This window comes from Motacilla alba, chromosome 1 (genome assembly GCF_015832195.1).
Source record: "Motacilla alba alba isolate MOTALB_02 chromosome 1, Motacilla_alba_V1.0_pri, whole genome shotgun sequence".
In the NCBI taxonomy this organism is placed as follows: Eukaryota; Metazoa; Chordata; class Aves; order Passeriformes; family Motacillidae; genus Motacilla; species Motacilla alba.
In genome coordinates this window covers 7,193,575-7,208,747 of record NC_052016.1, presented here as the reverse complement: position 1 = coordinate 7,208,747, position 15,173 = coordinate 7,193,575, and the positions used below count along the sequence as shown (strand labels likewise).

General features: G+C 40.9%; 1 protein-coding gene across 1 annotated transcript in view; it reads right to left on the bottom strand.

Annotated features, from left to right (window-relative positions):
- The window catches only part of MED14 (mediator complex subunit 14), a 34,704-nt gene extending 21,985 nt beyond the window's left edge, over positions 1-12,719 (bottom strand). Inside the window, exons 1-9 of the mRNA XM_038144027.1 lie at positions 12,361-12,719; positions 10,976-11,002; positions 6,516-6,621; positions 5,750-5,923; positions 5,198-5,327; positions 3,357-3,485; positions 2,888-2,995; positions 1,906-2,038; positions 1,235-1,385 (exon numbers count right to left, since the gene is read on the bottom strand). Coding sequence (XP_037999955.1) covers positions 1,235-1,385; positions 1,906-2,038; positions 2,888-2,995; positions 3,357-3,485; positions 5,198-5,327; positions 5,750-5,923; positions 6,516-6,621; positions 10,976-11,002; positions 12,361-12,536 — 1,134 coding nt within the window. The 5' untranslated portion in view covers positions 12,537-12,719. The remainder of the gene's footprint in view (positions 1-1,234; positions 1,386-1,905; positions 2,039-2,887; positions 2,996-3,356; positions 3,486-5,197; positions 5,328-5,749; positions 5,924-6,515; positions 6,622-10,975; positions 11,003-12,360) is intronic.
- Between the last annotated feature and the right edge of the window lie 2,454 nt (positions 12,720-15,173).

Here is a 15,173-nt window from a genome sequence, read left to right as displayed (position 1 = left end):
GCTGCAGACTTGATTCAGTGAGCTTAGACTGTGTCAGCTCCAGTGGATCTTCAGCAGATGCTGAAAATAAAGAGTATGTTCTTAGATTTACACATAAATACAGCACCTTCACTAAATCAACTCCATATTTAGTAGCTAAATTAGTAAATGTAGTATATCTTTACTATACTAACAGTAGAATTCCTACTCTAGAAGGCGAGTAGAAGGCTACCATGCTTCACTAGGTTTCCCACATCTCTTTGTAGCTGAAGCCTTGGTAGCTCTTGACATTGACCCTACAGACTTGTCTGTCAGCACTGGTAACATGATGGGCCAGGAGACTGAAATACAATGTACAGGAGGTGGAGGATACCATCAGTAGGTAGAGACAGGTGAAAGATCTGATCTGGGAGCTTTTCCCTGTGGAAAAACTATACTGAAAGTGTGAAGACTACACCACTCACTCCAGTTTACTAACTCTCCTAAACCCAAACACTGAAAGAAATAATCACAAACAGACATCCTGATATATCACAGCCACATTTGCTGAGGGACTTACAGAGGATTTATTATAATACCCAGAATACAGTTTTTCTTAACTATCTTTAACCAAGATCTAGAATTATCCCCAGTGAAGCATGATCCAAGTAGGATGTTGACTGCAGTTACTCTTTTGGATCATTGCAACAATCCCATCTTTAAAATACAGGAATCTGAACGTTCAGATAAGCCACAAGATATAATCTGGTTAGTGATAATGTAAAACTAAGTTTCACCTAACACTTGTAACAAACAAACCACATGAGCTCCACAGCACAAGACTTCCAAATCATAATGTAAGATTTTCTAAAGTGCATAGCACTGCTAGGTAGTCAACTCCAGGGACAAGGGGAAGCTGATTTTCAGAGGAGCTCCAAGACAGGAAAGGGAAGAACTGTGTCTCTATAAAGCATTTCAAGCCAAACTCTGATAATAACTGATATGTAGCTGTTGCTTTCCCCCAGCCTCAGCATTCCATCTCACAAGTGGTATAATGCACTGTGAAGTAGGTGCAATTTTTAAGATTAAATCAAAGCCAATAATTTGTAACAATTTGAGGTCCTCACATAAACATTACACAACCTACAGTAACTGCTTACTAGAAATCTTAGAAACAGCTCCTTAAATGGAATCAAAGTTAAACAGACTGACAGTGTAAAGCACTTTGAGTTTTCAATTCACAATATTAGATGTCTCCTGCAAAGCAAGCCTTTACCTTCATGGCTCTTTCCATCAGTTTGGAATCACAGGCTGGCAGTGGAGGCTCATGAGATATTTGCAAGGGTTTTGAGACATCAGTTTCATCAATTTTTATAGTGACCTTATGGACAGACGCAGTCCCTGTTTTCCTGCCAAGTACCTGTTGACTTAAAATAAATAGAATAATTAAACCATGCAACTGGAAGAACAGAAAATATGTTTTTCAGTAGCTAAACCTTGATTCTGTGTGCTCTGGTTAGAAACATTATGTCAGCTGAACTGAAAAAGGCATTTGTTTTAGATGACATTTTAAAGCAGAACTGTTGGTAACTACATGAAGAATTTTAGATGACTGCAAATTTAACACAATCAGAAGTGTACTCGGATTGCTTTTTAAAATTTTATCTAGTGCAAGTCAAACAATAAATACAGTAGAACTCTGACAGAGATCTAATCAATTTTTAGATATCTGTGTAAATACAAACTCATTTACAACTGCATCCACTGCTCTTCTGTACATTAATGTGCAAATCACGTAACACATGTAAGTACTTAATTAAAAGAATTTAGGAGTCTCACATCAAAAAGGAAGTACAATTCTGAAAATTATGGCTCAAGCTTGGTAAATATAATCCCTCCTGTTATTTCACTTCTTGTTTGTTAACAGTCCTTTTGAAATGAACTTACTTCCAAACAGAAAGTGAGAGACATTTCCCGGCATGGTACCGCTCCACTTGCACAAGGTCACCCCAGCGCTCTCGGATCAGCATTAGTGTTTGTGAATGCAAGACTTCCAGCTGAAGAGCCAGGCAGAAGGAGTCTAACGGATGGAGCTAAGGAAATATAAGATATCCAGGAAGTCTGTGTACTACACAAACCTGTTTCTGTATACTGCATTAACCCTTTTGTCACATAAGATGCTATCTGAAAACACACAAATGTACTAATCCAGAGATAAAGACATATAAACAGCACCAGATATTTCTCAAAGGGGTTTATTTTTGTGGTTTTCTAAACTCTAACCTAGGACAGGTTGATAGACAAGACAGTCACAGCCCAGTTTTACAGATTTCTGGTTGTCATCATCTTTCACTGAAAAGATGATTACTAACAAAGAAATTCCACTCACTCTGTAGTTACCACTAACCCCATCTCCCATGGTCACCCTAAAAAAACCATGACTCTTTTCGCAGACAGACTTTCACTGAAATCCATTTCACACTGTCAAGCAATCTGCCCTTTCCAAGTGGAAAATCACTGCACATCCTGTACCTCCTCTCACTATTCACACAGATACAATAGAGTTAACACACCCTCATCAACTGCCCTTTCGCTGCCGTTCTTGGTAGCAAGTGCCAGCTCCCAGAACTTCCAAGTCAGCTCTGTATTTCATCTCCAAAATTACCTCCTGCTGCTGCACTGACTTACCACACAACCTGCTGCCTTGAATACCTCACCTTCACCTTTGCTGATTTAGTGTGTACAATTTAATTTGACATGCACCTGAGAATTACTGCTTCCAAGGCCATCATTTACTTCAAGGGCACCATAACTTCATGCCCAGACATTTCCCCCAAGCTTAGCAGGGAATCCATCTTTCCTGACTTCCAGCTAACAAGAGCAAGGCTGCACTAGACACCTAACTCAGAAGCCCCTTTCAGAAGGATACGCAAGCAGTTGTACATGTCCTGGAGGGGCTTCTCATCAGCAAACAGCCGGGACTGGACCAACTGATGGATGAAGTTGATCTGCATGCTGTGAACCAAGGCTCGACCATCTTTAGCAAATGAAAAATAAGCCACATTAATCATCAGGAAAATAGGTATTTAAAATAATTCAGTAAATCGATAAATTAAAAATAAAAAAGATACAACTGGACCGAGCAAATTCCATGCCAGGTATTACAATAAAATTCTTGGTTTACTCTGGAAATGTCAGTCATGTTATTACACTGTCACTGTATAGCTTTGTTAAGGTGTTAAAAGCCTAGAAAGCAAGGTCAAAACAGGACAAGTACATATAACTTCATTCTCTTAAGTGGTGATATGCAGAAAACTCAGCATAAACAAGACTTATATAGTGACAGAGATGAATATCATGTTAAAAACAAAGTGTAAAGGTTTGATTTTTTTCTTTACCACCAGTTTCCTTGTCTTCAACCAAAATTTCCAGCTTGAGAAGGCGCCAGGGGATGTCAGGGTCATCACCCATCACTGTCAAGGTGGCCTCAAACTCACCCTCAACTCGGAACTTCACACGGCCATTGGCTAAGGAAGACAAGAATGTTTTATTTCACTCAGCCTCCTAAGATGCCTAAAAAATAACAGTGTGGTAGCTCCTGGCACTCATAATGGATTACTTCCCTATCATTTCTGCTCTGCTGCTTATGTTTCCGTGCAAATGTGAACGTTTTACAGACTGCAACAGACCCAAGGTCAATAAGCAGCATAGAGAGATGTACAAACTGTCCTGAAGTTAACTTGTTAAATCTGATAACTTGTTAACACTTGTGCTTCTGTAATACAGAGTAACACTGAGGTGACTACCAGCCTGACAAACAAAACATCTGGCTGAAATATTCCTATTCTTTGCCACTATCAACAATGAATGCTTTCAGCAATACTCAAATGACATTCAGAACATGGATCTCAGCCCAGGCTGAAATCCAGCAGTGAAAACACATCTCACTGCAAAGCATTCATTTAATATCAGAATATTTTAAATGCACTTTCATGTGAGGAAAATAATCTTTTGCAGAATTTATATATACACAACAAGCAAGGTTTATGCACATTATTTATCTAATTGACATGTACATCCTCACACCTGTGAACACTGCTATCTGTTTCCCAAATTGGGAGCAAGGACTTTAAAACTATGCAAGCAAGGTCATAAAAAGAATGAGAGGCAGAGCAAACAAGTAAGTACAAGTCTTTATCCTGACATGCAGGTCAACCTTCTTGATCATTTAACAAACTATGTTATACACCTTTAGAATTAAAAACATTTAGCAATATTTCTGCAAGAATTTAACCATTTAACTCAGGAAATTTCATTTTCAAGAGCAGTCCAGACATGCTCTTAAAACAAACCACACTCTAAAACAGAAAATAATAGTCATTGAAATATTTAGCTAACTGAAAACTCTTAAGAGCTCAGACATATTATTCATATATCATTCATATATACTTCCATTAGACAAAAATACCTCTAATAAACTGATGCAAGCACTCACACAGGGACTAGACAAAACTAGCACTAAGATTCTTCAGGAACATCTTTGATCTAGGTCTGTGGGAAATGGGGAATGGTTTACAAATGGCTAACCTTGTCTTAGTTAAAAGCATGGACTAGGTCCATTCCCAACCTATTCTCTGTGAATCTGCAATAACCTAGTCCAGTTTATCGCCATCCTTCCTGTACAAAAGGTTGTCTTAATGTTTGGGATAAATGAAAACAGATCTCGAAACAGTTTAAGAGATCTGCACTGTGGTGAGCCACTGAACAAAAGGCACACATAAATATGAACAAATTCTGTGCCTGAATATGAATATCAAAACAGCTTAAAAAAGCAACATTGAATGACTTGTTTAAACTCAAGTTCAAAGAGTTTCTGCAGAAAGACCTAACAGTTCAACTAATTTTAAAATTAAATTAAGATGAAGTAGCCCAAAGACTGTTTCACAAAACATTTACTGAAAGAGTAAGACAATGTCTAAAACTTTTTGGCATTACCTGCACAGGGTTTCTTCTTGAAAATAAAGAATATTTCAGCAATTTTATCAGTGCTCTCATTTTTCAAACAGGAGGAAAAACCACATGTTTTGATGTCATACAGAGACAGGATCCCAGTCTTAATAGATGAAGCATCCTTAATAGTCTCAATTAAGCTATTATTTAGCTTTACTTTAGCCTTAAAACAACAGTTTTATGTCAGCCTGCAATGATGTATCCTTCAAAAATTAATTCCAGTTCTTACCTACTGTAAGATTTGCCAGCTGTGGAGGGAGATCTGTAGTCACAAGTCGATGGCGAAGGATCTGGTTTAGCTGATGAAGTGTGGTTTGCTTCTCACTCTTTGTTATTGGGTCAGGAGGGATTATTTTATCCTGTTACAATAAACAGAAGCAACTTTATGTATCTCAAACATGTACAACAGATTGATAGCAGCAATTGTGAAAACCAACCAGACCAGAAGTCTGAAAATATAAATACTACAGGCCATTGCCCAGTGAAGTTTTTATCTTACACTCAGATTTGCTTTCTAGCTGATTACATTTTACCCAAGACTGACCACTGAATAAAATCACTAAATTTGGCAGAACTAAATAAATGGAGGGAATGCTTTACTGGGAAAGCATAACTTGTTCGAACAGGAAGCGTTCTGCATGAGAAACTGACACTGCAGAGACTTGGCACTAGGCCTGTACTGAGCTACAGCTCCATCTGCACACAGACCATTAGTTTGATTACTGTGCATTTGATGCCATCCAGGGGATTCCCACACCCCCCAGACAGGGCAGTTACTTACCCTAATGCAGGTGGGCAGCCGAGGGTAGGATCCAGTTGTGAGAACATCAATTGCATATGGGATGGCAAAGCTGGGCAGCCGAGCATGAACCAAAGCATCTCGAGCCAGCGACGCCAGACGATCAGCAGTGTCCACAAACAGGATGGCTTGCTGATCTAAGAAACTTGATATCATCTAGTAGAGGACAAGGAGTTGGGAAAAAAAAAGGCAGATCAAAAAAATGCACAAATAAATGGCCCTTTATATTCAGTTTATCTGTCACTTCCAATTCAAGTAACTGCATTTACAAAATAAAGAAAGAATGAATATTCTGGCCACTGCTTACATTCACATGCAAGGACACTTAAAATCCACATGCCTTTCCTGCTGCTGTGGGGGATCTGTACAGCTCACAGCTCTTTATCTGCTGATTGCTACTGGAATGCAACCATACTTGTTTGTAATCAGTAGGGGCTTGTTTTTCTGCAACATTCTGGACTTTATTCTTATTTATCCAAGATCAGGATGAAAGTGATAATAAGAACTAACACACTCAGATCACCATCTTCCCTGTCCTGTTACCTTAACCCAAATCACTCCCGACACTATGTGCAGACAAGCCTTTCATTTTACACCGCTGATGAGTTTTTGGGAACATGAACCGTTAAATAACAAGATTATACAATTTCTAAACAGGAATATTTTTTAAAATTTCTGTAGTAAGAAGAAGTCAGGGTGCAGAAATATCCCTCAGAGCCTGTTTCATGCCAGACTGTGTCTAACTTACCGCACACTTTTCCACCTTCCCAGCATTATTAGCCCACTTGACCAAGGCTAACAAACGAACAAACAGCTGACGAGTGCGACTTGCAAACTGCACTATCTCTATTTTTCTGGAAAAAAATAAATGGCACATTAAGCCAGTGTTCAGATATATAATAAAGCTGGAATTTAACTGTGTGCCAATTAAATAAAAGAGCTGTAATGATAACTTTTAATTGTGTTAATGCAGGCATCAATAATATGCAGTGGCTTGTTTGATTAAGAGCATAGGGGGAAAAAGGTCTCTGTTTTGAATACCTAACAACACACATGGATTCTAACAAATCATGACTGGTGAAACAGAAAGCATATTAATAGGAATTAATTACTGACTGTAAGAGAAACAATTCTATAGTGAGCTCAACTAAATTATCTTTACAGGTTTTATAGGATTTCCCCAAGGCTTAAGATTAAGTTTAAAGTAGGCAACACACCCAAGGATTACAGGACCTGACAGTAACAATACACTTACATTCACTATAAATAGATAAATAAATACTAAACAAAATATCACTCCAGCATTTTTACAATATCTTTACACAGTATGCTACAATATGGAAATAGGGTGGTAGTGGGGAAGACCACAAAAACCCCATCCTTTTAACTTTGCTTCCCATTCCTGCCTTGCAAAGAAATTAAGGTAAGAACTTACTGACTCTCAATATTCCTCCCACCATTTTTGTACAAGACAGTCAAAATGAAGGAGTGTCTTCACTCCTGCATGTCTTCAGAGCTATTTTTTGTAAAAGAGAATGCAATAGGAGCACAGGCAGATTTTCATGCTTTATTACAGATCTACATTGCAGATGCATCAGATGAGACACAGAGATCTACCGTGTAGATCTGTAATACCATACACTCTGAAATACCACACACTCTGAAATACCACACACTCTGAAATACCACTTCATCAACACTTTATAGAGGTTTTCCTTCCCTTCTATTTGTTCAATTTACTAATTTCACCATGGTTTTCTACTTAGTTTGGCAAAAACCCCAAACCTAAGCTGTTTTCCTGATATGGTTTTCTGAAGTAACAGAAGCGTTTGGACAAAAAGGACATTAATTAGTGCCTAAGATATTGGCCTCTACCAAACAGAAGCTGCATCTCCTTCTGATCCCAATCTGTAAAACACAAACTCAAGAGACAAAACACAAAAAGAGCCTGATTCTGTTGAGAGGGCTGGTTGTAATGAGGTTAACTCTTTTGTGCAAGCATTGTCTGCTTGTAGCAGATGAACATGCAAGGCCAGAAGCACAACTAATATCATCTGGTCCTGTTTCTTCCATTACATACTGTGAACCTCGTCCAAGAACTTGGGCATTGAGCCAGTAATGTCTCTGTGTTCTAGAGCACGTGTTTTGGAATGGCATTCAGCCTGATATTAAGATTTCAAGTGGTGGACAACCTGCTGTACGTAAGCAGTGCTCTAACAGTAACCACACTATGAAAACAAGATGTTGAGAATTTTGAAAGATTCAGGAAAACTTTGAGATCTGAAAGATGACTACAGTGAGACTTTAGAAAGCCAGCGATCTAATTTCTCAGATGAACTCCACATAGAAGTTGGTAAAATCCAGTAATTATGTCAAACATCTATGGTGAAAGCAGCACAATAGCAGGAAAAATTCAACTTGATGTTCTGTGACTGAAAAGAAATAAAAAAAAAAACCAGCTCCCCAAAAGCACAACAATTTAATAATGAAAATGACTGACAAATATAGACAGAGTATTTTGGTAACTGTCTCATTAATACTACTTAAATGAAGTTAGAGACGACCTGTTACTTTGATTTGACAGAACCCTGCTTCCAGAACCACCTCCATCATCCCTGAATGACAACTGCATTGGAAACCTACTTCTCTAATAAAACATAAAGGCCTTCAAATTCTCTACATTGCCTTTCATTAGGGGTACACGATTTCATGCTGGGCTACACAAAAAAAAATATTTAAGGAAGATGAAACTTCAGGAAAGAAGAACAAGAAATAAAAATTTTAAATCTTTCTAACGACCATGTTGCTCAGTGCGTTTTTTACGCTTCGTTTTCACTGCTAAGTTTGGATCTCAGGTTTAAAATCCTTCAGGCTAATGTCTGAGTCTGGGGAGTAAAGCATTAGCTCCAGTAGAATTAAATCAAGTTAAAGACCACTTAAGCAAGCTTGACATAAAAAAGTCAACTGGAGTAGATGGGTTGCATCCAAGGATTCTGAGGGAGCTGATCCATGCCACTGTAAAGATGCTCTCTATCATTTTCAAAACCCACAGTGATCAAAGGTCTTGGTGACACCAAAAAGGCAAACACTATGTCCTTCTTCAAGAGGGCAAAGGAGGATCTTGGGACCTACAGGTCACTTTGCCTAAGTTCAGTTCAGAAAAAAATTTCATAGGACAAATCTTTCTCTCAGCTATGTCCTGATAAAACACCAAGCATGAAATTAACCTGGAAACAATCATCAGAAATTTGCCAAGGGCTAACCACCCCTGATCAACAAATTGCCTTCCACAGGATGAACTGCTCTGTGATCAAGGGGAGAGCAGAAGATGGATTTACATTCACAGGAAACATGTGGAATTCAAGGATGGGCTGAGGAAGCTGAATTTGCTCCTGCTTAAGAAGAAAAGGCTGTGGCAAGATCCTGCTGACATCTTCAAGTATCTAAAGGGGTATTGTAGGGAAGATGGAACCAGACACTTTTCAGGAGTGCAAAAGGCCAAGGTACAACAGCTACAAACTAAACCAGTGAAAAACTATTTAGATGTGAGGAAAACAAACAAACACAGTGATGTGGTCAAAGACTGAAGTAGGTCACCAGAAAAAGATAATACTGTGCAAAACTCAGTCTCCATTACCAAGAAGAAAACCCCTGGATTTCCCCCACAACTCAGCACTATTAATTTTCCACCACAGTACTAATGTTTTTTTAATCCAACTACTTTCATGCAAGAGTTATTTATTCCTACAATTGATAACTAATAAATGACCCTGGAGAAAAAAGCACTATATTATACCATGATGTATAATTTCTCATTAGTTTTTCTTATCCCAGCATCTTTTCAATAGGCATTGTAGTACAGAATATATATTTTATGTGAACTTTATTAGAGGATAACACCACCACATCTTCACCAAAGTATATGTGCCATGTGACCAGGCTCTACCCCCAAGAAACAGAGCCTGAAGCCCAACTACAGAATCCATCAGTCTCAAAGCTAGAGAAAATACAGGTAATTAAGGCACATTCCTCCAGATGAGCTCCTCCAAGAGCTGGAAATCCATTTCACCAAGAGGAGTTCTAAGTCAAAGCTAACAAGGATGCGAACATTTAATTTCAAGTCAATTTCAGTCGTAGGACATTTTTTGTACATTGAAGGCTGTCTTATTTTCTTTTCTCTAATCCATTAGGATTTAAGTTGTTGCCCCTTTGTTGTTGCCCAACAAAGTAGAATCCAACTTTACCTAGAAATGCTAAATATCTAGAGGGGAAAAGCCTGCCCATGAGTACAAGGTAGCTCTGGACCCAGGTCAGAAGTAATTTCTTCAGTAAATACTGTGATAATTAAAAACTCAAACTAAACCAAATCGAAACCCACACAGTTTCTCTTAATAAAATACTATGCCGAAGGAAAATGGGTACAAGTAATCATTCCAGGACAATGGGATTAATTCCACATGTTATGAGAGTTTTGGAAGGTTTGAGATAACAATTAATGATCACCCTGGTACACAGAATTCTTTATTAAGATTCTTAGAAATATCATAGCTCCTATATCTTGCTAAAGAAATTTAGGTCAATTAACATGTCAAATAAAGGGAACAATATTATGACAAGTTTAATAACATTTATTATGAGAAACAGAAAAGTAAACAGATTTTTTTCATCTCAGCAGGATGCTGTTCTGGTCCCTTTTATTTGCTCTCTAATAATTCTCACACTTCAAAACCACACAGAAGAGGAGCAGAAAACTGTTCATGATAAGAAAGACCAGGTAACATAGAAAAATGCAGAAAAGAGGTTTTTACCTTGTTGTCATTGTTGAACTGTTTCTTCTGAACAAAACATTTCTTTATCACACTAACTAGAATCTATTTAAATTCTAAAGTTCCCTTTCACATCAGCTTTACTGTCAATTCACTGCTTCAAGATTCATGAAGAGAAAACCACCCTTAATTCACCTACTGTAACAGCAACAAAAAAACCCCCAAAAAATCTATAAATCCAAACACAAAAAAACCCCATATTGTCAGGATGCTGAGAAAAATCTTGAAACTATGTAGGGACAGCAAGACAGACAAAGCTTATTTTCTTGCATAAAATCTAAAATTACGTGAAAAAGATTTTATTTAAGCAACAGGTTATCAATATTAACATCCTAAACAAGTTCTGTATTTTGACATTACAGATTCTTTTATCGTAACTCACCTTTCCATATCAGTCTTTCTTGGTAATCTATACGAAAGAAGAGGGGGGGGGAAAGAAGATGCATTATATATCATTCTATTGCATTCCAGACAACCAGAAATTTTGTTAGACACCTTCAGTTGCAGGAACTTCTACACAACTACAAAGTATATAAAAATTGTACCATGGGACACCTGTCACTACTCTGTACCAGGCAAACTGGAACTGGACAAATTTACTGAAAAGTTTGATGAAGGCTGCTAAGATCAGTCACTCTACACACGCCATAAACATATAGGAAGAACTTCTTGATTGATATTTTGGAAGTTTTTTCAAAGCAAACTAAAACTCTAAAATTCCTTGTCCTTTCCAGAGTTTAAACATTCTTTAACTCATGTCAGGCAAACTTCTGTTTGCACCCTTACCAGACATGGTACTGCCCAAGAGCTATACCTATCTTTTCCCATTTGTTCTGTATGTCACTTCTTGAAACACACAGCTTCCCCACAAGAACCTCTACAGTTAAACAAAGTAAGAGGGAAACAGGTTTATTCAGAGTCCAAATGTTTTCAGTGAAGTTTTTCTTGGCCCAAAAACATCCCTTTGTTTTGCCACTTCAAACGCAACAACATTAGCACAGCAAATCATTAAGTAAATGTAAATAACTTATTTCCCAAAAATAATCAAATGGTATTTTAAAAAACTGCAGAGTTAAGTCAAGGAGTTGCAGCATCTGAAAATATATCAGTTTCAGACATTCCAGTTTCACATATTTTGGTATCAGTACCAGCACTCCAGTTGGGGTTTTTTGGCAGTAACTTGGGGGCAAACTTAAGCATTTAAGCAGCCAATCTGCAGCTGCTCCCAGTTCTCAGAGTCATTTTCTCTGTTTATGACAGATCATTCAGCAGCTCTCACTGTGCCCCTGGACACAGCCTGATGCAGAGACCAACCTGCCTGCACAGGCATCTGCCTGGGTGGGAGGATGGACAAGGGTATTTATGAGAGTAAGGCAACGGGGAATGGGTTCAAATGGAAAAAGAGCCAGTTTAGATTAGATACCCGGAAAAAAATCTTCCCTGTTCGGCTGGTGAGGCACTGGCACAGGCTGCCCAGAGAAGCTGTGGATGCCCCATCCCTGGCAATGTTCAGGGCCAGGCTGGATGGGACTCTGAGCAACCTGGGCTAGGGGAAGGTGTCCCTGCCCATGGCAGAGGGCTGGAACTGGGTGATCTTTACGGCCCCTTCAAAACCAAATCATTTTATGAATCGGAAATCGCGACCACCTCCCCCCACTCCAGCCCCGGATGAGCTCCGGGACAGATCCCTGGCGAGGCCTCCGCATCCTCCCGGGATGCTGCGAGGCGGCACGGCCAGCCGGGCACGGAGAGATCCGCGGCACTCACAGGTCGGCCAGCACGGTGAGCTCGGCGTAGGTGCGGTGCAGGAGGAACTCGATGAGGGTGCTGAGGCGGTAGCCGGGGCTGGCGGCGGCTGTCACGGCGCCGGGGGCCGGCGGGGCCGGGGCTGACGCGGGGCCGGCCGGCACCAGCTGGGCGCTCTCCAGCTGCACCGGCGCCATGGCGGCGGCGGCGCCTCGGCCCCGGGCAGGAGCCGCGCGGCAGCCCGGGAACGGCTCCCGGCGGCGCCGGCACCGCGCCCGGCTCGCCCCGCACGGACGGAGCGGGGAAGGGGCGGCGGGAGCGGGGCGGCTCCGCAGCGCTCAGAGCCCGCCGGGCGCAGGGGCCGCCGCCATGATGGGGCACGGAACCGGAAGCGAACGGGGAACCTTTCCGGGAAGCGCGGGCGGGGCGGGGGCAGCGGGACACGGGGACGCAGGCGGGACACACGGACACACACATGGGGACGTGGGAATGGCGCTGCCCTTGCGCCACTGGACCGCTCGATCCCGGGGTGGGTCAGGCTGGAAGGGACCATAGTGCCCCATCTCCGTGGTCAAGTGGGGCCATCCCAGAGCACGTGGCCCAGGATTGTGTGCAGAAGGTTCTGGAATGTCTCCAGCGAGGGAGGCTCCACACCCTCTCTGGGCAGTCTGTGCTAGTGCTCGGTCACTGCACAGGAAAGAAATTCTTCCTCACGTTCAGGTGGAACTTCTGGGCATCAATCTGCCTGTTACCTCTTGTCCCGTCTTTCCCACGGAGCAGAGCCTGGTCCATCCCCTGAGCCTCCCTGCAGACACTGAGGCAGGGATGAGGGGCCTCGAGGCTGGACAGGCCCAGCTCCCTCAGCCCGTCCTCAGTGAGGTGCTCCAGTCCCTCCATCACCTTTGTCACCCTCCACTGGATCTGCTCCAGGAGCTCCATGTCTCTCCTTTCCTGAGGAGCCCAGAGCTGGGCACAGCACTCAGGCTGATCCTCACCGGGGCTGAGCAGAGGGGCAGCGTCGCCTCCCTGCCCCCGGATCTGCTGATGTTACCGAAATCCAGGGTGAAGGAGAGCCAGATTATAGACTTGGTGCCTCAAAAGTGCCTTTGATGCAGCTGTTGGGGCTGTCAGGGACCAGTGGGCTCTGCTGGACACCAGGCTGGCCAGTCCCTTCCTGATGACCCCAGAGGTGCAGGACATTTGTGAGGAGTATCCCAATGAGAAGCACTAGTGGAACGTCATCCTTTGAGGTCATTGTTAAAGAGAGAAAAGGGAGCCATGAGCAGCAGAGCATCCAGTGGGATTCGGGGATAAACACAAAGCATTGGGAACTTTTTCATATTTCTGCCTTACAAATCAACTGGCACTGCTGAAGGGAGGGAGAGGGGAGGTCTGTAAACAGCTGAAGATTGATGTGTTGTGTACTGGTTACCAAAGGGGACTGTGTAAGGAAACTATAAATCCTGGGTGTTTTGTGTCATCATTCAGTCAAGTGTTAAATCATAAATTCTTGCCTTATGATTACAAAGAAACCCCTGAAATAAACATAATAAATACCCAAACTCCTCCAAGTTTAATAAAAAGAAGGAGAGATCCTATTTGTTTTGTTTAAAGTGCAGACTTTAAAAAAACCTCTCGTCTTACACATACCTTTCCAGGAAAGTTAAATATTAAAGGAAACATTTTTCAACCTGAGAAGTGTGTAATCAGTTTAATAATAACAATAGCAATAACCTATGCAGGTAGGAAGGGCAGTAATGCTGCAGCAGTGAGCCATGCAAGGTGTGTGGGCTGCTTCAGTCACAGTACGATGAACCTGTGAGCCGGGGCTGGATGACAATTGTTGGCTGGGAATTTTTTTACTCCTAAAATCACTAAAAAGTGTTTATGCCTAACTTGTGGGCTTTTTTTCTTTTTTTGGGTTTGTTGAGAGGGTTTTTTTCAATACAGATGAAAGAAATATTTGTTCTGTTTATATGAATTAATCTCTAAAGGATCTGTAAAGTATAGAATGATAAATACTTTCTGGATTATATTGTGATATAAGTTATTGGCTTAATGAATTTTAAGTTCTTGTCTGCCCATTTCAAAGATTTTTTTTCCAAATGTATAATTTTTATTTTTTTTATTTTTTTCACTCTAGATGCATGAATAAATGCAGTGTACTCATTTTACGGCCAACTAGCTGCACTAATGAAGAAAATACTGACTTACATGCACAGGAATCTGATTAGGCTCTTTATAAGAACTGTAACGTAGAAATACAGAATTTTAATTATTTTCCCTCCTTATTCCCATCTTTTCTGATTTAGTCTGTAATAAAGTTCCCATTGATTTCAGTGATACAAGCTCAGACTTTGTTGTTGAAAAAGCAGGTGGGAAATTCTGATGCAGTTTAACTTTGCCCCTGGTAGAATCCTTCCTCAGAAAAGCTCTGGTCTTGGTGAAGTTTTGAGCATTGGTTGAGGGGCTGGATGTCTTCAGTGTGTCTGCCTTGCTCCACATGTCTTGGAGAGAAGTAAATCAGAGCTGTGGCACAGATTGTGCTGAGCTCTCCTCTCACATGGCTGCATAGGAGAGAAGCTCTTGATATTGTTTTCAAAGGTGGAGCAGCTACAGAGAAAATTCAGAAGGTCAAGGCTTACAGTTTTGCACCCACGGCAATTGTGCTGTTGGGAGTCTTGGCAAGATGAGTTGTTTTAACTGATGGAGATGAGCGTTAGGAGTTCAAAAACAATTGTCTGGTCTACATAATAGTAGTGAAAAAGAAATATTTCAGTTTCCTGCTTCTTGTTGCCTTTCTGACATTGGCAGTGCTACCATTCTTTGACACA